The following is a 15,446-nucleotide window of genomic DNA, read 5'->3' as shown; positions in this document are numbered from 1 at the left end:
GGGGAGAGAATAGAACTGCTTTGACTCTTTCTCTAAAAGAAAATTAGTTTGATAGTATATTTTGAATATAGATGTACTTATAGTCAGATTGGGAATTGACTTGAATGTTGATTCATATGTTCGTGTTGTTACTGTGGTCTTTTTATCATAACTTTTTCCTTTCTTCCTACGTTTCTTTTAAAAAAAAAAAAAGATGGCCTTCAAAAATGTGTGTTCTCAATGTTGTATGGATCTACTTAACATGAGTTTGGTGGTTGTCTCTCTTTCAAGACTCTTCAACCCACAAGGAAGCAGGTTAAATGTTGCTCTGAAATTCATTTGCCAGCGAGCTGCTGTCTGACCTTTTAACCTTATATTTCTGTCAGCTGTTGCATTTACTATAGCAATGTGTGTGCGTATATAAAGAAATCTGTTTGTAAAGTAAAATTATATATAACATATGTAATCAAAGATACATATGTTATATATATATATAATATATATGTGGATGTATGACTTATTTTTCCTTATCCACAGAATTCAACTACCATGTATATATAAATAAACTTATTTTATTAGCCAGAGGATTAAATTGCTAATACATTTTGCATTCTTTTCATTTTAAAATAACTTTTAAGTCTTCCTTAAGGACCAACACTGCTTAATGTTCATCTATATTTTTTAATCTATTTTAACAATAAGTTGGGTTTTATGAGAGTAATGAGCTAACAAGATTAGCAATTTGTCATTTGATTATACAAATCCTTTAAAACATGTTTGTGATTTCTCCAAAAAAGAGTCATCTCTCTTTAGGTCTTTGGAAACATTGGTGTCATGTAAGGTACATCCCTTCTCTCTCCTCTTCCTCCCCCAGGGATGGGGGTTTTGCTGTACATATCTTTGGGTCAGAGAAAGCTGTAGATAACCTGGCCACTGAGAATTATCATTCTGTAGAGAATAACAGTTCGTAAACATGACCCCTGTGCAAAACACTTAATCAGTATCTTGAACCCTTCATTTAGCCTCGGATGATACACCCTGGAATTCCTACAGCTCATCGAGATCCAGTGTTTAGGAGGATGTTATTATAACAGTCTGCTGGGTGCCATGGGCCCTACAGGGTGTACCAAAGGAGGACGTCTAAATAAATAAGGGACACTGCCAGCTTTTACTTGATCCAGTTGGTTCCTTAATCTGTTAATCATATAACCAGCATTGATATTTATAAAGTATCATTCTGTGTCATCTCAAACAGACAAAGTAGAAGGGGAAAAAAAGGTTGTGGTGTCTTTTTTTTTTTTAAAGATTTTATTTATTTATTTGACAGAGAGAGACACAGCGAGAGAGAGAGCACAAGCAGGGGGAGTGGGAGAGGGAGAAGCAGGCTTCCCATGGAGCAGGGAGCCCGTTGCTGGGGCTCGAACCCAGGACTCTGGGACCATGACCCAAGCTGAAGGCAGATGCTTAACCGACTGAGCCACCCAGGCAACCCCAAAAAGTTGTGGTGTCTTAATCAGCAAGGAAGAACACATAGAATATTACAGTAGGTAATCGTAGTTTTGAACTCTGCTTGTATAACTTTGAATAGTACCCTAGTTCTCTAGGTGTTGGGAGACAGAGGGGGTCCTAGATAAGTCACTGGACTAGGAGTCAGAAGAGGCCTTCTCATCCCAGCTCTGCTACTTTCTGGACAGGGGACCTTGGATGAGTCATTGGAGCTTTCAGGGTCCTCATCATATAAGGAGTTAATAACCCATCATTTGACATGTGATGATATTTCTGAAGTTGTGCAGTGCACAGCCCAAGTAGTAGTACATGTCAACCTTCTATCTACTTCCTCAGGTTGAATTGAGAATTCAATGAAATAAAGTATGGAAACCATATACAACACTAGGATGGATTCAGTACATACTAGAAGTTGACTCCCTTCCCCTTCTTTCACCTGAGGTATGTTCCCATGTTGCAGGATTTGGGATAAATATCCAGCTATTTGGTTTCTCTGATATGAAGCTTAAGTGCAGTGGGTTTTAGGTCCATTTTGTTATCTCAGAAGATCTTTTCTAGACTTGGAAAAGTATTTGAGATGTAACCATAACAACATGCCTTAGTAGATGCTGACAGTAGGAATTAAAACCCAAGGGGTGTCATTAAATCCTAACTTGAAGCACCCTTAAAGAGCTTACTGGAAAACCTTTTCTTTGTTCTTATTTATTAGTCTTCTGGCAAATGGAGAAACAGAAGTGTACAGAACAGCTACAGCATAATAGGGGCCCAACATGTGTGGGACCTGAATTTGCCCAGGTTCCCTTGTCTAGTGCTTTAGAGAAAGCTCAGGCCAGTGCATGGAAAGTAAGGTCCAGAGAAGTGGAGCAACATGGCCAAGGTCGAGCAGCTGATAACAGCAGTGTTCGAGGTAAGAAAAATGCCACAGAAGGACCTGAAGCTGCCAGGACCGAGCGCGGGTAAGGGAAGCAACAGGATTCATTTGTTTCTCTTGAGTTCATGGGGCTACCTCCCACCATGCATGGTTCACACCCATTTCCACCGTCTGTCACCTGTGTGGACATGCATGCACATTCACACATTCATATACACAGCACACACAAGGATGTAGAAAGCTCTGAAATCGGCCCTGGAGCACCTGGATTCAGTTCTGGCTCAGCCACTCACTACACTTGTGATCTGAGGTCTCTGAGCCTCAGTTCATTCATCTGTGAAATGGGGCTGCTTAATGCTTCCTTTGCCCTCTCTTAGGTAGTGAACTACACAGACCCAGATGAGCCACCTCCACAGCCTGCACTGATCCAGCCTCCCCCACCACCAGTGGAAACATCTGGGAGGTCAGACACATGACCTTGCAGAGAATGCATGAGTGCCTTTCTGCACGCAGCCCTGGGCAGGGCCCATTTCTCTTTCAGCTCGGTGAATGGTGGAAGCTCATGGAAAACAGCAGACAAAGCAGCCCTGGGGATAGGGGAGCTTCCAGAGAGGCACACAACCGGGCCACACAGACACTGGGGCTGGAAACCAAAAGCCACTAGGCTCTGTAAACCCACTAGGCAGAGCAGAGGCAGAAGGGGAGATGAGCACAAGGCGGGTGGTGGTGGACATGCCCACCGGGGCCAGCTCCAGCATGCCCCTCCAGAGGCATAGGGCATCCTTCGGGGGAACATGGTCATCATCCTCCCTGGATAGCCCCTCAGCCTCCAGGACCAATGCCATGGGTGGTCTCATCCGAGCACCCAGAGTCTATGTAGGGATGGCGCCCAGTGGGTACGCAAGTGGCCTGGGCACACGAGTGACACGCCGGGCCCTGGGCATCAGCAGTGTTTTCTTGCAGGGCCTGTGGAGCTCAGGTCTGACCACAGCACCAGCTCCAGGTCTGGAGAAGAACCTCAGTACCGTTGAAGACCTGGGGGGTTGCCTGGTGGAATACATGGCCAAGGTCCATGCCCTCGAGAACGTCAGCCAGGAGCTAGAGGCACAACTGCGGATGCACCTGGAGAGCAAGGCCACACGCTCGGAAAGATGGAGTGCCCTCAGGGCCTCCTGGGCCAGCAGCTGCCAGCAGGTGAGTACCTGGGCCATGCCCACGGGCTTTGCATAGGGCCAGGAGAGGATGCCGACATCTGCCCGACGGGTCATTATCAGAGAGCAAGAATGCTGAGGCAGGGGCAGGGGAGTGAATGGTCTGAGACCAAAGAAACTGACTATAACCTCTCATCCTTTCGTGCTAAAAAATACTAATAACAATGAAAACAATAATGACAGCTACCATTTATTGCCGTAGACTAGGGGCCAGGCCCACAATAATCCCTGTACACGCCCTATCTCCTATGTTCAAAGCAATGCTATGCAGGTGCTCATTCACTGATTACATTTTTCAGATGAGAAAAACGGAGGCACAAAGGAATTATGTAATTTGCCCAAGATCATGTGGCCTGCAGGGAAGCTGAGCTTTCAGCCTGAATTTTTCCAGTTCCAAGGCTTGCATTTGTCCCTTTACCCTGGGCTGGCTCTGTAACCTTTGTGTTAAGAAAAGATTTTTACAGCCATCATCAAATGGAACACCATCAAATGGCTGTGGCACCAAAACCAAGGATAAATGGAGGTGTGTTCCTATATCCATCTGCTGCAGTACTGTCCAATAGAAATATGAGCCACGTGGTAATTGACAAGTTTCTATTACCCACAGTAAAAAAGTAGAAAGAATCAGGTGAAGTTCATATTAGCATATCTTATTTAACTCAGTATATTTTAAATGTTATTTCAACAGATAATCAATATTTAAAATATTAGTGAAGTAGTTTACACTGAAATAGAACTTTCTGCAATGATTGAAATGTCCTATCCACACTGTCCTGTCTGGTAGCCACCAGCCACATATGACTATCGAGCACGTGAAACGTGGCTAGTAAGACTGAGGATTTGAATTTTTATTGTATTGTATTGTATTGTATTGTATTGTATTGTATTGCATTGTATTGTATTGTATTTCGTTAGCCACATGTGGCCAGGGTTGTCTTATTGGACAGGGCAGGACACAGAGGTTTCATCTTTCTCCCTTGCTTGGTCAGGATGTGCTCTCCAGGGTGATTCCTGCAGAGCGCTGAGCTCATGTGTCATGTCTGGCCTGTAGCTTCTACCACCGCGACTCTAGCCAGCATCACACATCTCATCAGGTCTCTGCGGGTGGCTGGCTTCTCTTCTCCCTTCCCTCCCCCACCTCCACCCGACAAATGCTGGCCTTGGGATCCCTCGGAGCCACATCAGCCTCCAACTCCGCCAGGAACTGCCAGCTTGGACCTCTTGCACCCTAGGGCCCAACATGCACTCCCCAAGCAGAGGTCACAAACTTCCATTTGTGTGTGGCTGGGCGTTGCAGTGCAGGCACACTCAGAGGTTCCCCATTTCCCCTACTGCCTCCCATTTCATCCTAGAGTGTTTCTCCTTCACCGTCAGTCAGTGCCCAGCCGTCAGCTCAGGACATGTGATGTACAACAGTGTCTTCTTGGCTTTCCTCTGGAGCTGTTGTTCTGCTTACATCCATCTGGGCTGGGAGGGAGAGCCATTTTAGAGCAGCCTGGGGCTTAAAGCTGCCAAATCTAAGACGGCCATCCCTCCTGGACTCTCCCCAGCAGTCCTGATTCCAAATATTTGTGTCCTAGAAACCAGAAGACCATCCCTAGGTATTTCAATATTTCAGCATCTGCAGGACAATTTCTTGCATTCAAATGCCACACAGACTTTTCACAAGAAGTCAGGCATCCCAATTTCTAAGTCAAAAGTATAGACAGAAAACTTAGTCCATATTCAACAGATACTGATGTGATCTGGCTCTAGCTAGCTCCAGGGGATTGGCCAACTTCTCTAAGCCTCAGTGTCCTTATCTGTAAAATGAGTATAATGCCACAGATACTCTAGCAAATCTGTGGATATCTAAGTGGCATGGTTCCTGCTTGCCGGGAGACTACAGATTCCAAAACTGCACGACGGCAACAGCACGGCCCCGCTGCTCTCAGAGCCAAGGCTGGGCAGCAGGACATTCAGGCCTGCCGCTGATGGCCAGAATCCCAGACGAGCGTCTTTTCCTCTTCACTGACCCTGAGTGAGATCCTTCACATGAACACAGACTTCTCTTCTGCTTTTGTTTAAAAACAGGGACTTGAAGATACAGTTAGACTGACCTGTAAAATGTATTTCTGTATCACACAGCCTCGCCTTCCAGCCATATTAAGCTCTGTTCCACCAAAAAGAACCAAAGAAAATTCTACAGATTTGAGAAATGCACATTAATTTTCCTTTGCTGTAGTGACAAAACTGACCCACCCTATCCACCCCTCCCAGCTTCACCATAAAACTTTAAGTGATGCCTGTTCTCCTTCCAGGTGTTCTCCACCCAGTCAGCAGCATGATCTTTTGGACATGGGGGATCTGACTACGTGATGTCCCTGCCCAATACCTTTCTGGGCTCCTCATTGCTGACAGGACACAGCCCGTGACTCTGGGCTTAGTCTACAAGGCTTAGAAAGACTTTCTTCACTCATGGCATTGCATATACTTAAAACTGTGTACACGATTGATAGTCCTCAATGAGCAGGATCCCGCTTCAAATCCTAGTTCTGCCACTTACTTGGACCAGCCAGTCCTCTGCTCCTTTCCCCATCTATAAAATGGATGAGCACCTCCCAGGGTCATTGTGAGCATGAAATGAAATAAGATGTGAAAAAGGAGCATTAGGGAAGGGCGCCTGGATGGTTCAGTTGGTTAAGCATCTGACTCTTGATCTTGGCTCAGGTCATGATCTCAGGGTTATAAGATCAAGCCCCACATTGGGCTCCATGCTGGGCATGGAACCTGTCTAAGATTCTCTCTCTCCCTCTCCCTTTACCCCCACCCCTGCTCACACATGCTCGCTCGCTCTCTAAAAAAAGAGGGGGCATAGGAACTGTGAAGTACTGTGCACATGCAGCAGGCCATCCTGGTCAGAGTGCCAGTCTTCTAGGAGCAAGGTCTCTGGCCAAGGGACTTGCCTCTGGAGGCCACAGCCCCCCTTCAGGGCCTTGGCTGGACCCTTTCTTCCTCTCTCCACCCCTAACAGAATCCTCTTCACCCAACAGCCACAAGATGACAGCTCCCTCCCAAGCCCCATCTGCCTCCAAACGACAGGCCCAACTTCTGGCTACTCAGAAACAAAGCCTTTCCCACTGGGGAACGGGGGCCCCAATGCCTTCCAGGGTGCCTTGTCCTGGAGCCCTAGACCCACCAACCAGCCCAGTCCCCATAGAACTGAGGAGGGGCACCCCCACCGGGACCTCTAACCTAGACTTGAAGAACAGACTACCAGCAATTCATTTATTTCAGAAAGTGCTGGCTTCCCCTCAGACAGGTTTCAGAGGCAGCCATGCCATGCTAAGAGTTTCTGGGCTCCAGAAAGCCAAAGCTCTCAGCTGCCCAGTCCCACGACCCCAGGAACCCCAAGCCCCTCTTCACCTCCACCCACCCACCCCCACCTCTAGCAAGGGCCTGGTCACAGACCCAGGGAGGGTCAGGTTTGCTTCTTAGGGCAGTGCATGGATCCAGGGCTGGAAGCACCACAGTGCACTTGTCAGGCGACTAGAACAGAAGGGCAAGCCTTTTGTCCACCCTTGATCCAAGTACCTCCAGAGTGACACTGGGGTTCAGTACTCTTAGGATTACCTATCCACCATGGGTTGGAGTGGCCAGTCTGTGGGAAAGGGAGATGCCTGGCTTCACTCTTCGCCTCCCCGAAACTCACCAGGACAAGACACGTCAGTGCTGTCACTGGCAGGAAGGGTCACCCAACAGTTGGTGGGCCACACAGTGCCCCAAATGGTGGGGCAGGGCCCCTGGGGGGGGCCTAGGAGAGTTTGCATTTGCCCCCTTGAGTATCCTTGTGTCTGAGGATGTGCAAGATTAAATAGCAAAAGTTACCATGACAAATCAAGAAAAAAACCATAAAGCTTCATATTCTACCACATACATTTATTTATGTATGTATGTATTTATTTATTTATATTTTACCACCTTTTGAAGCACCTTTCCCCCTGTCTTTTGAACAAGGAGCTCCACATTTTCATTTTGCATCGGGACCCACAAATCATGTAACCAATCCTGGCTAGGGGTAGTGTATGTGAAGTTCCTTTTCACTTCCAAACCTCTCTCTCCTCACTCCTCTGTTGTGTTAGAAACTCTCAGACACTTCGGCTAAGCAGTAAAAACAGACAGGAAAACTCCAAGGTGATGGCCATGGAAGCCAAGGAGGGCACAGTCCCTGCCCTTTGCTTGGATAGAAAGTGGTTCTTTCCTTCTCCTGCTTTGCCAGATGCTCCTGCCCTTTCTTGCCAAGTGAATGGTGCTCATAGTAAGCTCCAGCGGCAACATCAGGCCCTTTCATCTTCAAATACGCCAAACTGCAAGCTTGGAATTAGGCAGCCTCCTCGCCTTGGAGCTGCAGATAAAGGGAGAATGGGGACAGAGGAGGGAGGTGGAGTCTCAACGCACAAGGAGAAGGAGTAAGCCAAGGCCAAGGCCAGAGAGATGCTGCCTAGGAGAGAAAGGGGAACCTGGAGGCTTCGGTTCCACTGCTATTACTGGTCTCCATGGGAGAAAACAGCAGCTTACATCGCAGACAGCAGTTTGTTAGCTGGAGGAAAGGGAAATCAAAATTATTGAAAGGCAAGAGAATTAGAATTTAAAATGGACCTGATTTGAATATCTTTCCTGCTGTTCACAGTTCCTCTTTCTGTCCCTTGCAGAGAGAGAGCTCAGACTCTGGGGATCAGCCTATTTGGGGAAACTGCTGGAAACTCAGGCAATCCAGGTGAGGGCCAGCTCTCTCCCCATAGAACCTGTAGTACTAGCAGCTTTCTAGAAAGAAAGAAAGAAAGAAAGAAAGAAAGAAAGAAAGAAAGAAAGAGAGAGAGAGAGAGAGAGAGAGAGAGAGAGAGAGAGAGAGAAAGAAAGAAAGAAAGAAAGAAAGAAAGAAAGAGAAAGAAAGAAAGAAAGAAAGAAAGAAAGAAAGAAAGAAAGAAAGAGAAAGAAAGAAAGAAAGAAAGAAAGAAAGAAAGAAAGGAGGGAGGGAGGGAGGGAGGGAGGGAGGGAGGGAGGGAGGGAGGGAGGGAGAGAGAGAGAGAGAGAGAGAGAAAGAAAGAAAGAAAGAAAGAAAAGGAAGGAAGGAAGGAAGGAAGGAAAGAAAGAAAGAAAGAAAGAAAGAAAGAAAGAAAGAAAGAAAGAAAGAAAGAAAGAAAGAGAAAGAAAGGAAGGAAGGAAGGAAGGAAAAGAAGAAAGAAAGAAAGAAAGAAAGAAAGAAAGAAAGAAAGAAAGAAAGAAAGAAAGAAAGAAAGAAAGAAAGAAAGAAAGAGAAAGAAAGAAAGAAAGAGAAAGAAAGAAAGAAAGAGAGAGAGGAGAGAGAGAGAGAGAAAGAAAGAAAGAAAGAAAGAGAAAGAAAGAAAGAAAGAAAGAAAGAAAGAAAGAAACAAAGAAAAAGGGAGAGAAGAGAGAAAGAAAAAGAAAGAAAGAAAGGGAAAGAAAGAGAGAAAGAAAAAGAAAAGAAAGAGAGAAAGAAAGAAAGAAAAGAAAGAGAGAGAGAGAGAGAAAGAAAGAAAGAAAGAAACAAGAACTAACGATTCCCCCCCCTCCAGCCCAAGCCCCCCACCAACCCTGAATAAGAAGAAGGCAACAGAACTATTGTTCTTGATTCACAACCTGGTGTCCCTGAAAGGGGGAGAGAGAAAGAACCATGAACTATTTATCTGCAACAGCCTGAATACATTTACCCAGGATAAACCACCCCATCTATTTCTTTTTTTTTTTAAGATTTTATTTATTTATTTGAGAGAGAGTTAGGGAGAGAGAAAGCACGAGTGGGGGCAGAGGGAGAGGGAGAAACAGGCTCCCTGCTAAGCTGGGAGCCCAATGCGGGGTTCGATCCCAGGACCCTGGGCTGAAGGCAAATGCTTAAGGAACTGAGCCACCCAGGTGCCCCATCCCCATCTATTTCTTAATACTGTACCTGCACTTTGTTTGGTCAGAGCAGGTGAGTAAGGTAGTTACTTTATTAGCCAAGTTATAAGGGACAGTAAAGTATCATTACAAATGTAACTATACAGAGAAAAAAAAATGTATTCGGGAGAATTTCTCTCAGGGAGAGTGGAATATGAGATTGGAAGAAATCTTTTGATGGAGCAGGGAAGAGAAGGAGGCATGAGGCTGCTCCCAAGGGTCTTGGTGGAGTAATACAGGTGGTCACCAAATTGCTTTCTAAGAAGGGTGGTTTCTGATTTCCTGGGTGGGGGGGAGGGGGGTCTTGCTTTGCTAAGTAGAGTATATCCGTGCAGAAACATGGTAGAATATATCTGCCACAGAAGACAGGGGAGAGAGTAAGTGCTCTCACTGGGGGACACTCTTCAGTCTCTTAAGATATCTTAAAATATGAGGGCCATGTTGAAGAGTAGAGGACAGGGGAGTCCTAGTAATGAAAAATAGGGAATGTGCTACAAAGACTGAGGATTCTGAAGCCAGAGAGTCTGTAGGTCACACTCGGGCCCAGCAAGGTCTTTGCTGATCTTGCTACATCTTGATTTCTTACCTGGATAATAAGGATGTTTGGAGACTTTCTTGACATGATGAAATAGCTAAGAAAGAAATACTAGAGGACTTCCTGTAGAAATTAAGAACAAAATAAGAATGCCCTCTATCTCTACTGTGATGTAACATTGGTCAGAGGCAGGCGGCATCTGGGTGGCTCAGTCGGTTAAGTGTCAGCCTTCCACTCAGGTCATGACCACATCGGGCTCCCTGCTCAGCGGGAAGCCTGCTTCTCCCTCTCCTTCTGCCTGCGCTCTGCCTACTTGTGCTCTCTCGCCATCTTTCTGTCAAATAAATAAATTGTTTAAAAAATCTTTAAAAAAATTAAAAAAAAAGCATTGGTCAGAGGCAGTCATTAATGCCAGACAAAGAGAGCAATTGGAGGTATAAAGATCAGAGAGGAAAAGGGAAAATGTTTGGAAAGCCCAAAAGGATCCATGTGAAAACTGCAACAGACAATAAGATAATTTAGTAAAGTAGCAGGTTATAAAATAACATTAAAGACCTATGCTAAATAGATATATATATATATATACACACATACACATATATACATATATTAATTTAATATATAAATGGCTACCATCTCATTTATGATAGCAAAAAATAAAATACCTCTAAATAAACTTAACAAGAAATGTCCAAATGTATATGAAACAATAATAAAATTCTTTTGAAAGGACAAATGTAAAGAAATACCATGTGCTTGAATATAGACTCAAGAAAAATGTCAGTTCTCCCTAATTTATAAATTTAATGCAATCCTAATTTTTAAAATATCATAGGGTTTTTTTTTAGAACTAGAAGGGTTTATTATAAATTTTCATTTGTAAAAACAAAAAGGCAAGAATAGCTGAAAAGAAGAACTGAAAGAGGAGAGCAAGGAGGGAAGGGGCAGCTCACCCAGACATTGCAACATACTAGAGAGTCTCACTCAGAAAGCAGTTTCATGTTGGCACATAAAAGATGGAAAGACCAAGGGAACAAAATATAAAATTCAAAAATAAGCCCTGCTCCATACAGAAACTTGGTATTGATAAATGCAGCATTTGAAATCAATGGTGGAAAGGACGGACTTTTTAATAAATGGTATTCAGATAACTGGATAGTCATAAGGAAAATAAAACTGGATCCGTCCTTCTTCACTGTACCCTAAATCAATTCCAAATGTATCCTAGTGTGAAAAAGGAAACCATACAAGTAGAATGCATGACTGAATTCCTTTATAATCTGGGTGTGAAAGAAGTTTTCCTTGATATAATTCAAAATCTAAAAGCAATAAAAGAAATATCAATAAATTTGATTACCAAAAATTTTTAAATTTTGTGTCACAAGATAACACCATAAGCAAAACTAACAGATAAATGACAAACTAGACAGAAGTATTTGCAACTCTGAATGCAAAAGGTTAATGTCCCCACTCTATAAACAGCATTTAGAATTTGTAGTTTTAAAATAAAAGCTGACAACGTGCTTACTGTTAGGTAGGCTGGAGATATAAACGAGGAATTGACATAAATAAAATCTTTAAAAAAATAAAAAATAAAAATAAATGAAAGTGGCTCGTACCTCCATAAAAAGATATGCAACTTCATTCATATGAAGAGAAATATGAACAAAACAAAACAAAAACCTACCTGAGATACCATTTTCACTTATCAGATTGGCAAAACTCCTAAAGTGCATCAATCTGTTTTGTTGGTGAAGTGCTAGGGAAACAGCCAATTCCACAGTGTTGATGGGGAAAAACATGTTACAGTGTCTACAGAGAAGAACTTGGCAATATCTAGACAAACTGTATATGCATTTATGTACATTAATTTAATCCAGCAATCCCACCTCTAGGAATCTCTCCTGCTGACACACTGGCAAAAATGCAAACGAGAAGTATGCGCAAGGCTATTCATTTCAATCATATCCATAATGCCAAAAGACTGGAAAAAAACCAAATACCTAGCAGTAGGGGCTAGCTGAATAAGCAATGCTACATCCACAAAAGGAAAGAGGAAGAGCTCTGTAAGTATTATGGAGTGATGATCTCCAGGATATAGTGTTGAGCTGAAAAGCAACGTAGAGAGAGTGTGTATTTCATCCTACCATTTATCTGAGAAAGAGGAAGGTATATAAATATATGCATACATATTCACTTGTAACTGGAAAAACCAACCACAAATGTTTTTAAATGATCACTTACAGGAGAAGGGAGGGAATAGTGTAGAGGGGAAAGGAATAGATACTAGAATTCTTTCAATTTATCTTATTACGTGGAGATGACTTTGGAACCATGGAAGTATTTTACAGAATTTTAAAAGTGACTTTTAAACCACAGTCATTTGTACATCTCTAGTGGGATGCAAAAGGGTACTGAAAAAAGAATCTTAAGTCATTTTCAGTAATCATATTGTTGGTGGCATTGTTCATATTATTCTAACACTGGTTGTGTGTGTGTGTGTGTGTGTGTGTGTGTGTGTGTGTGTGTGTGTGTACTGTGGGATAAAGCCAAAGAGTAATTATATTTGTGTCATTGAGAATCGAGACTTTTAGTTTTGGTAAAAGGAGATACACTTGTAAGGCAGATTAAATTTAGAGACAATTCTCTAGTCCTGAATTTGAATTGGAATTATCAGTATAAAATCATGGTGTATGTGATCCTAAAATAAATATATACCTATTTCCTAGCTCTAGCCAGTGAAAAGAACTAGAAACAATTGCCAACCCAGTGGCAATGAGCATTTTTAGCCTCAGATTTTGGTCACTAACTACAATCTTCATTAGAAGAACTGAGGCTCCTTAGTTAGAGAAATGGCTGAATCCAGGTTTGGGAGCAGGAAGTGTAAGAGATGAATCTGAAACATCTCATTATTCCAAAACCAAGGAAGCTATAAAGAACTTCTAGAGTCATGTCAAAAGACTTAGGAGCCTATTTGAATAAGCTCCCACTAATCAAAGATGGCTATGTATCAATAAGAATATTAACTGCTAAAAAAAAAAAAGAATATTAACTGCTAAGGATTGAAACACATCAAATATGTTAAATCAGTGAGTTCAGTATAATACAAAAAAAAATCCCACTTATTAGTTGCCCTGGAGTCTGCTGGGGAGTCAATGAGTCAACTCATTATTTTGAAACTGGTAAATAATGAGAAGGAATTAGGAATTTTTCCTGCCTTTCCTATAAAAACTGAGGATCCATCATCATTTTTTTAAAAAAAGAACTTAAGAGGAGAATTATCCTTTTATAGAAATATTACACCAAGAAACAAATAATGTAACTATTAACTATTTTATTTATTTATATTTATAACTAATATTAATCATTAAAATAGAATTCAAATATCACCACTTTGCAACCATAATAAAATAATGGATCTAGGCAATAGCAATCATCAAATGGCTACTAATATCAAAAAAGAGAGACCCACAGACGTGTATACTTCCTGGTGGAGTACACAACATCACCTATGACATAGTCTTGACAGAAAAAGAAAAAGAAAACTGAATGTGATTGAGCCTCAAAATAAAACTACTAATTTACAGAAAATACAGGAGTCAGATGAACATGTGACATGATGCCATAGGGATGGAATCAGCAAGACCCAGACTGTGAGGAAACTATAAAACTAAACACCCAATTGTTTCAACAAGCAGACATTGCAAGGGACAAATAGGGAGGTGAGGGGGAAGCCTATAAATTAAAAGAGATTAAATTGACATATCAACCCACTGAAATGGACATTATTTGAACCACTATTCAAGCAAACTAAAAGACAACTGAGGAAAGATAAACTAGGTATTTGAGGAATTGTTATTAAAGTTTAGATGTTATTTTTAGATTTTTGAAAGTTATTTTTTATTTTGTTAAAGATTTATTTATTTTTCACCAAAAGATTTATTTATTTATTTGAGAGGGAGACAGAGAGAGAGAGAGCATGCATGCACACAAGCAGGGGGAGGGGCAGACGGAGAAGCAGATTCCCCACTGAGCAGGGAGCCAGACACAGACTTGATCCCAGGACCCTAAGATCATGACCTGAGCTGAAATCAAGAGTCTGACACCTAACCGACTGAGCCACCCAGGTGCCCCAAAATTTATTTTTTTAAAGCATCTTTAGAATTTAACAAGACATACTGAAATATCGGAAGAAGAAATAATGATTTCTGGGGTTTGTTCAAAATAATCCAAGGCAGAGTAGAAGTAAGTGAAACAAAACAAGCCATGCATTTGTAATCGTTGGAACTGGGTGATGGGTATATGGATGAAATAATGTTTGTAAATTGCTACATGCATAATCAATGCCCAATTAAGTTTGTAGAATTGAATAAATGAGAAGCTGCAGACATTAAGTGAGTAGTAACATAAATAACTCTGTTTACATACATGTATTCATGAGTTGTTCAACCCACCCATGCTGCAGGAGTTTAGAGAAGAGGCAGGATATTGATTGGTCCTCAGTGAGGGTACCCCAGGAGGTTGAGTCTAAATGTGGGACCCAAAGAACATGCCAGAAGATGGCCCTTCAGACCGGGGACCAGCATGGTAAAAGGTTGGGAGTCAGGATCCAGTCTGACCATCTGCAGAGCAGTCTATGCATGGGGCAGATTTCTCAACTGTCAAAGAGAAATTTTGCACTGAACACTTGTTAAAGTCGGCAAGACATATTTTATGCAGACTACTGCAGCAGGGGAGAGACATTTCAGTATAGAATGAGCTCAACTCCACTGAAACAAAAGACAGAAGGCTTTTTAAATGCTGGGTGTGCTAAAGGAAAAGTACAGAAGGAGTTTAAGGAAGGGGATGGTCTATGTGATTAGGCCATCTGTGTTTGCTAATTGGTGCTTATCCAGAGGAGAAACACACTTCTCATAGCTTTATGACAGGGGCAAATTAGAGGAAGACGCTCACCAAAGTCAGCATCCCACCCTCCCACAGGAGCTGGGAGATAGGGAGCTATCTCACCAGAAGTAAACATTTCACAGAGATTGTTCCCAGGTTCTTGAGGAAAGATTCTGGGTTGTAGGAGATTTACATCTCCTAGTGGCAGAGAAAGGATTTACAATTCTAAGTTTCCTAAAATAACTGCCAAGGAAAAGGGAGGTCAGGGGCCTCTCCTCAGGTTTTAGCTGGAATAGAACAGTAGATTCTTTTGGCAGCATTGACCTTTCTCAAGCAAGCATGTTAGGGGGGCTAGGTTCACGCTAGGGACCTGGTCTGGGGCCGACAGAAGCCATTCCAGAGTGTGGTCAGGTGCCTTAGTGTGCGGGGCTAGATGGCATCATTTATGCCTAGAATTTTCATTCTCACCACCAAGCACCAAGCACCTCCCGGTCTCTGTTCTGTCCCCCTCACCTCTTTATTC

General features: G+C 42.7%; 1 protein-coding gene across 1 annotated transcript in view; it reads left to right on the top strand.

The window, feature by feature from the left end:
* Window positions 1-3,046: 3,046 nt before the first annotated feature.
* BFSP2 (beaded filament structural protein 2) overlaps window positions 3,047-15,446 on the top strand; it is a 59,819-nt gene continuing 47,419 nt past the window's right edge. Inside the window, exon 1 of the mRNA XM_028099203.2 lies at window positions 3,047-3,550. Coding sequence (XP_027955004.1) covers window positions 3,062-3,550 — 489 coding nt within the window. The 5' untranslated portion in view covers window positions 3,047-3,061. The remainder of the gene's footprint in view (window positions 3,551-15,446) is intronic.

Source organism: Eumetopias jubatus, unplaced genomic scaffold (assembly GCF_037043125.1).
Source record: "Eumetopias jubatus isolate StellerSeaLion01/CBP00866 unplaced genomic scaffold, mEumJub1_p1.0 scaffold_1, whole genome shotgun sequence".
Classification (NCBI taxonomy): domain Eukaryota; kingdom Metazoa; phylum Chordata; class Mammalia; order Carnivora; family Otariidae; genus Eumetopias; species Eumetopias jubatus.
This window is presented reverse-complemented; position numbering and strand designations above follow the sequence as displayed.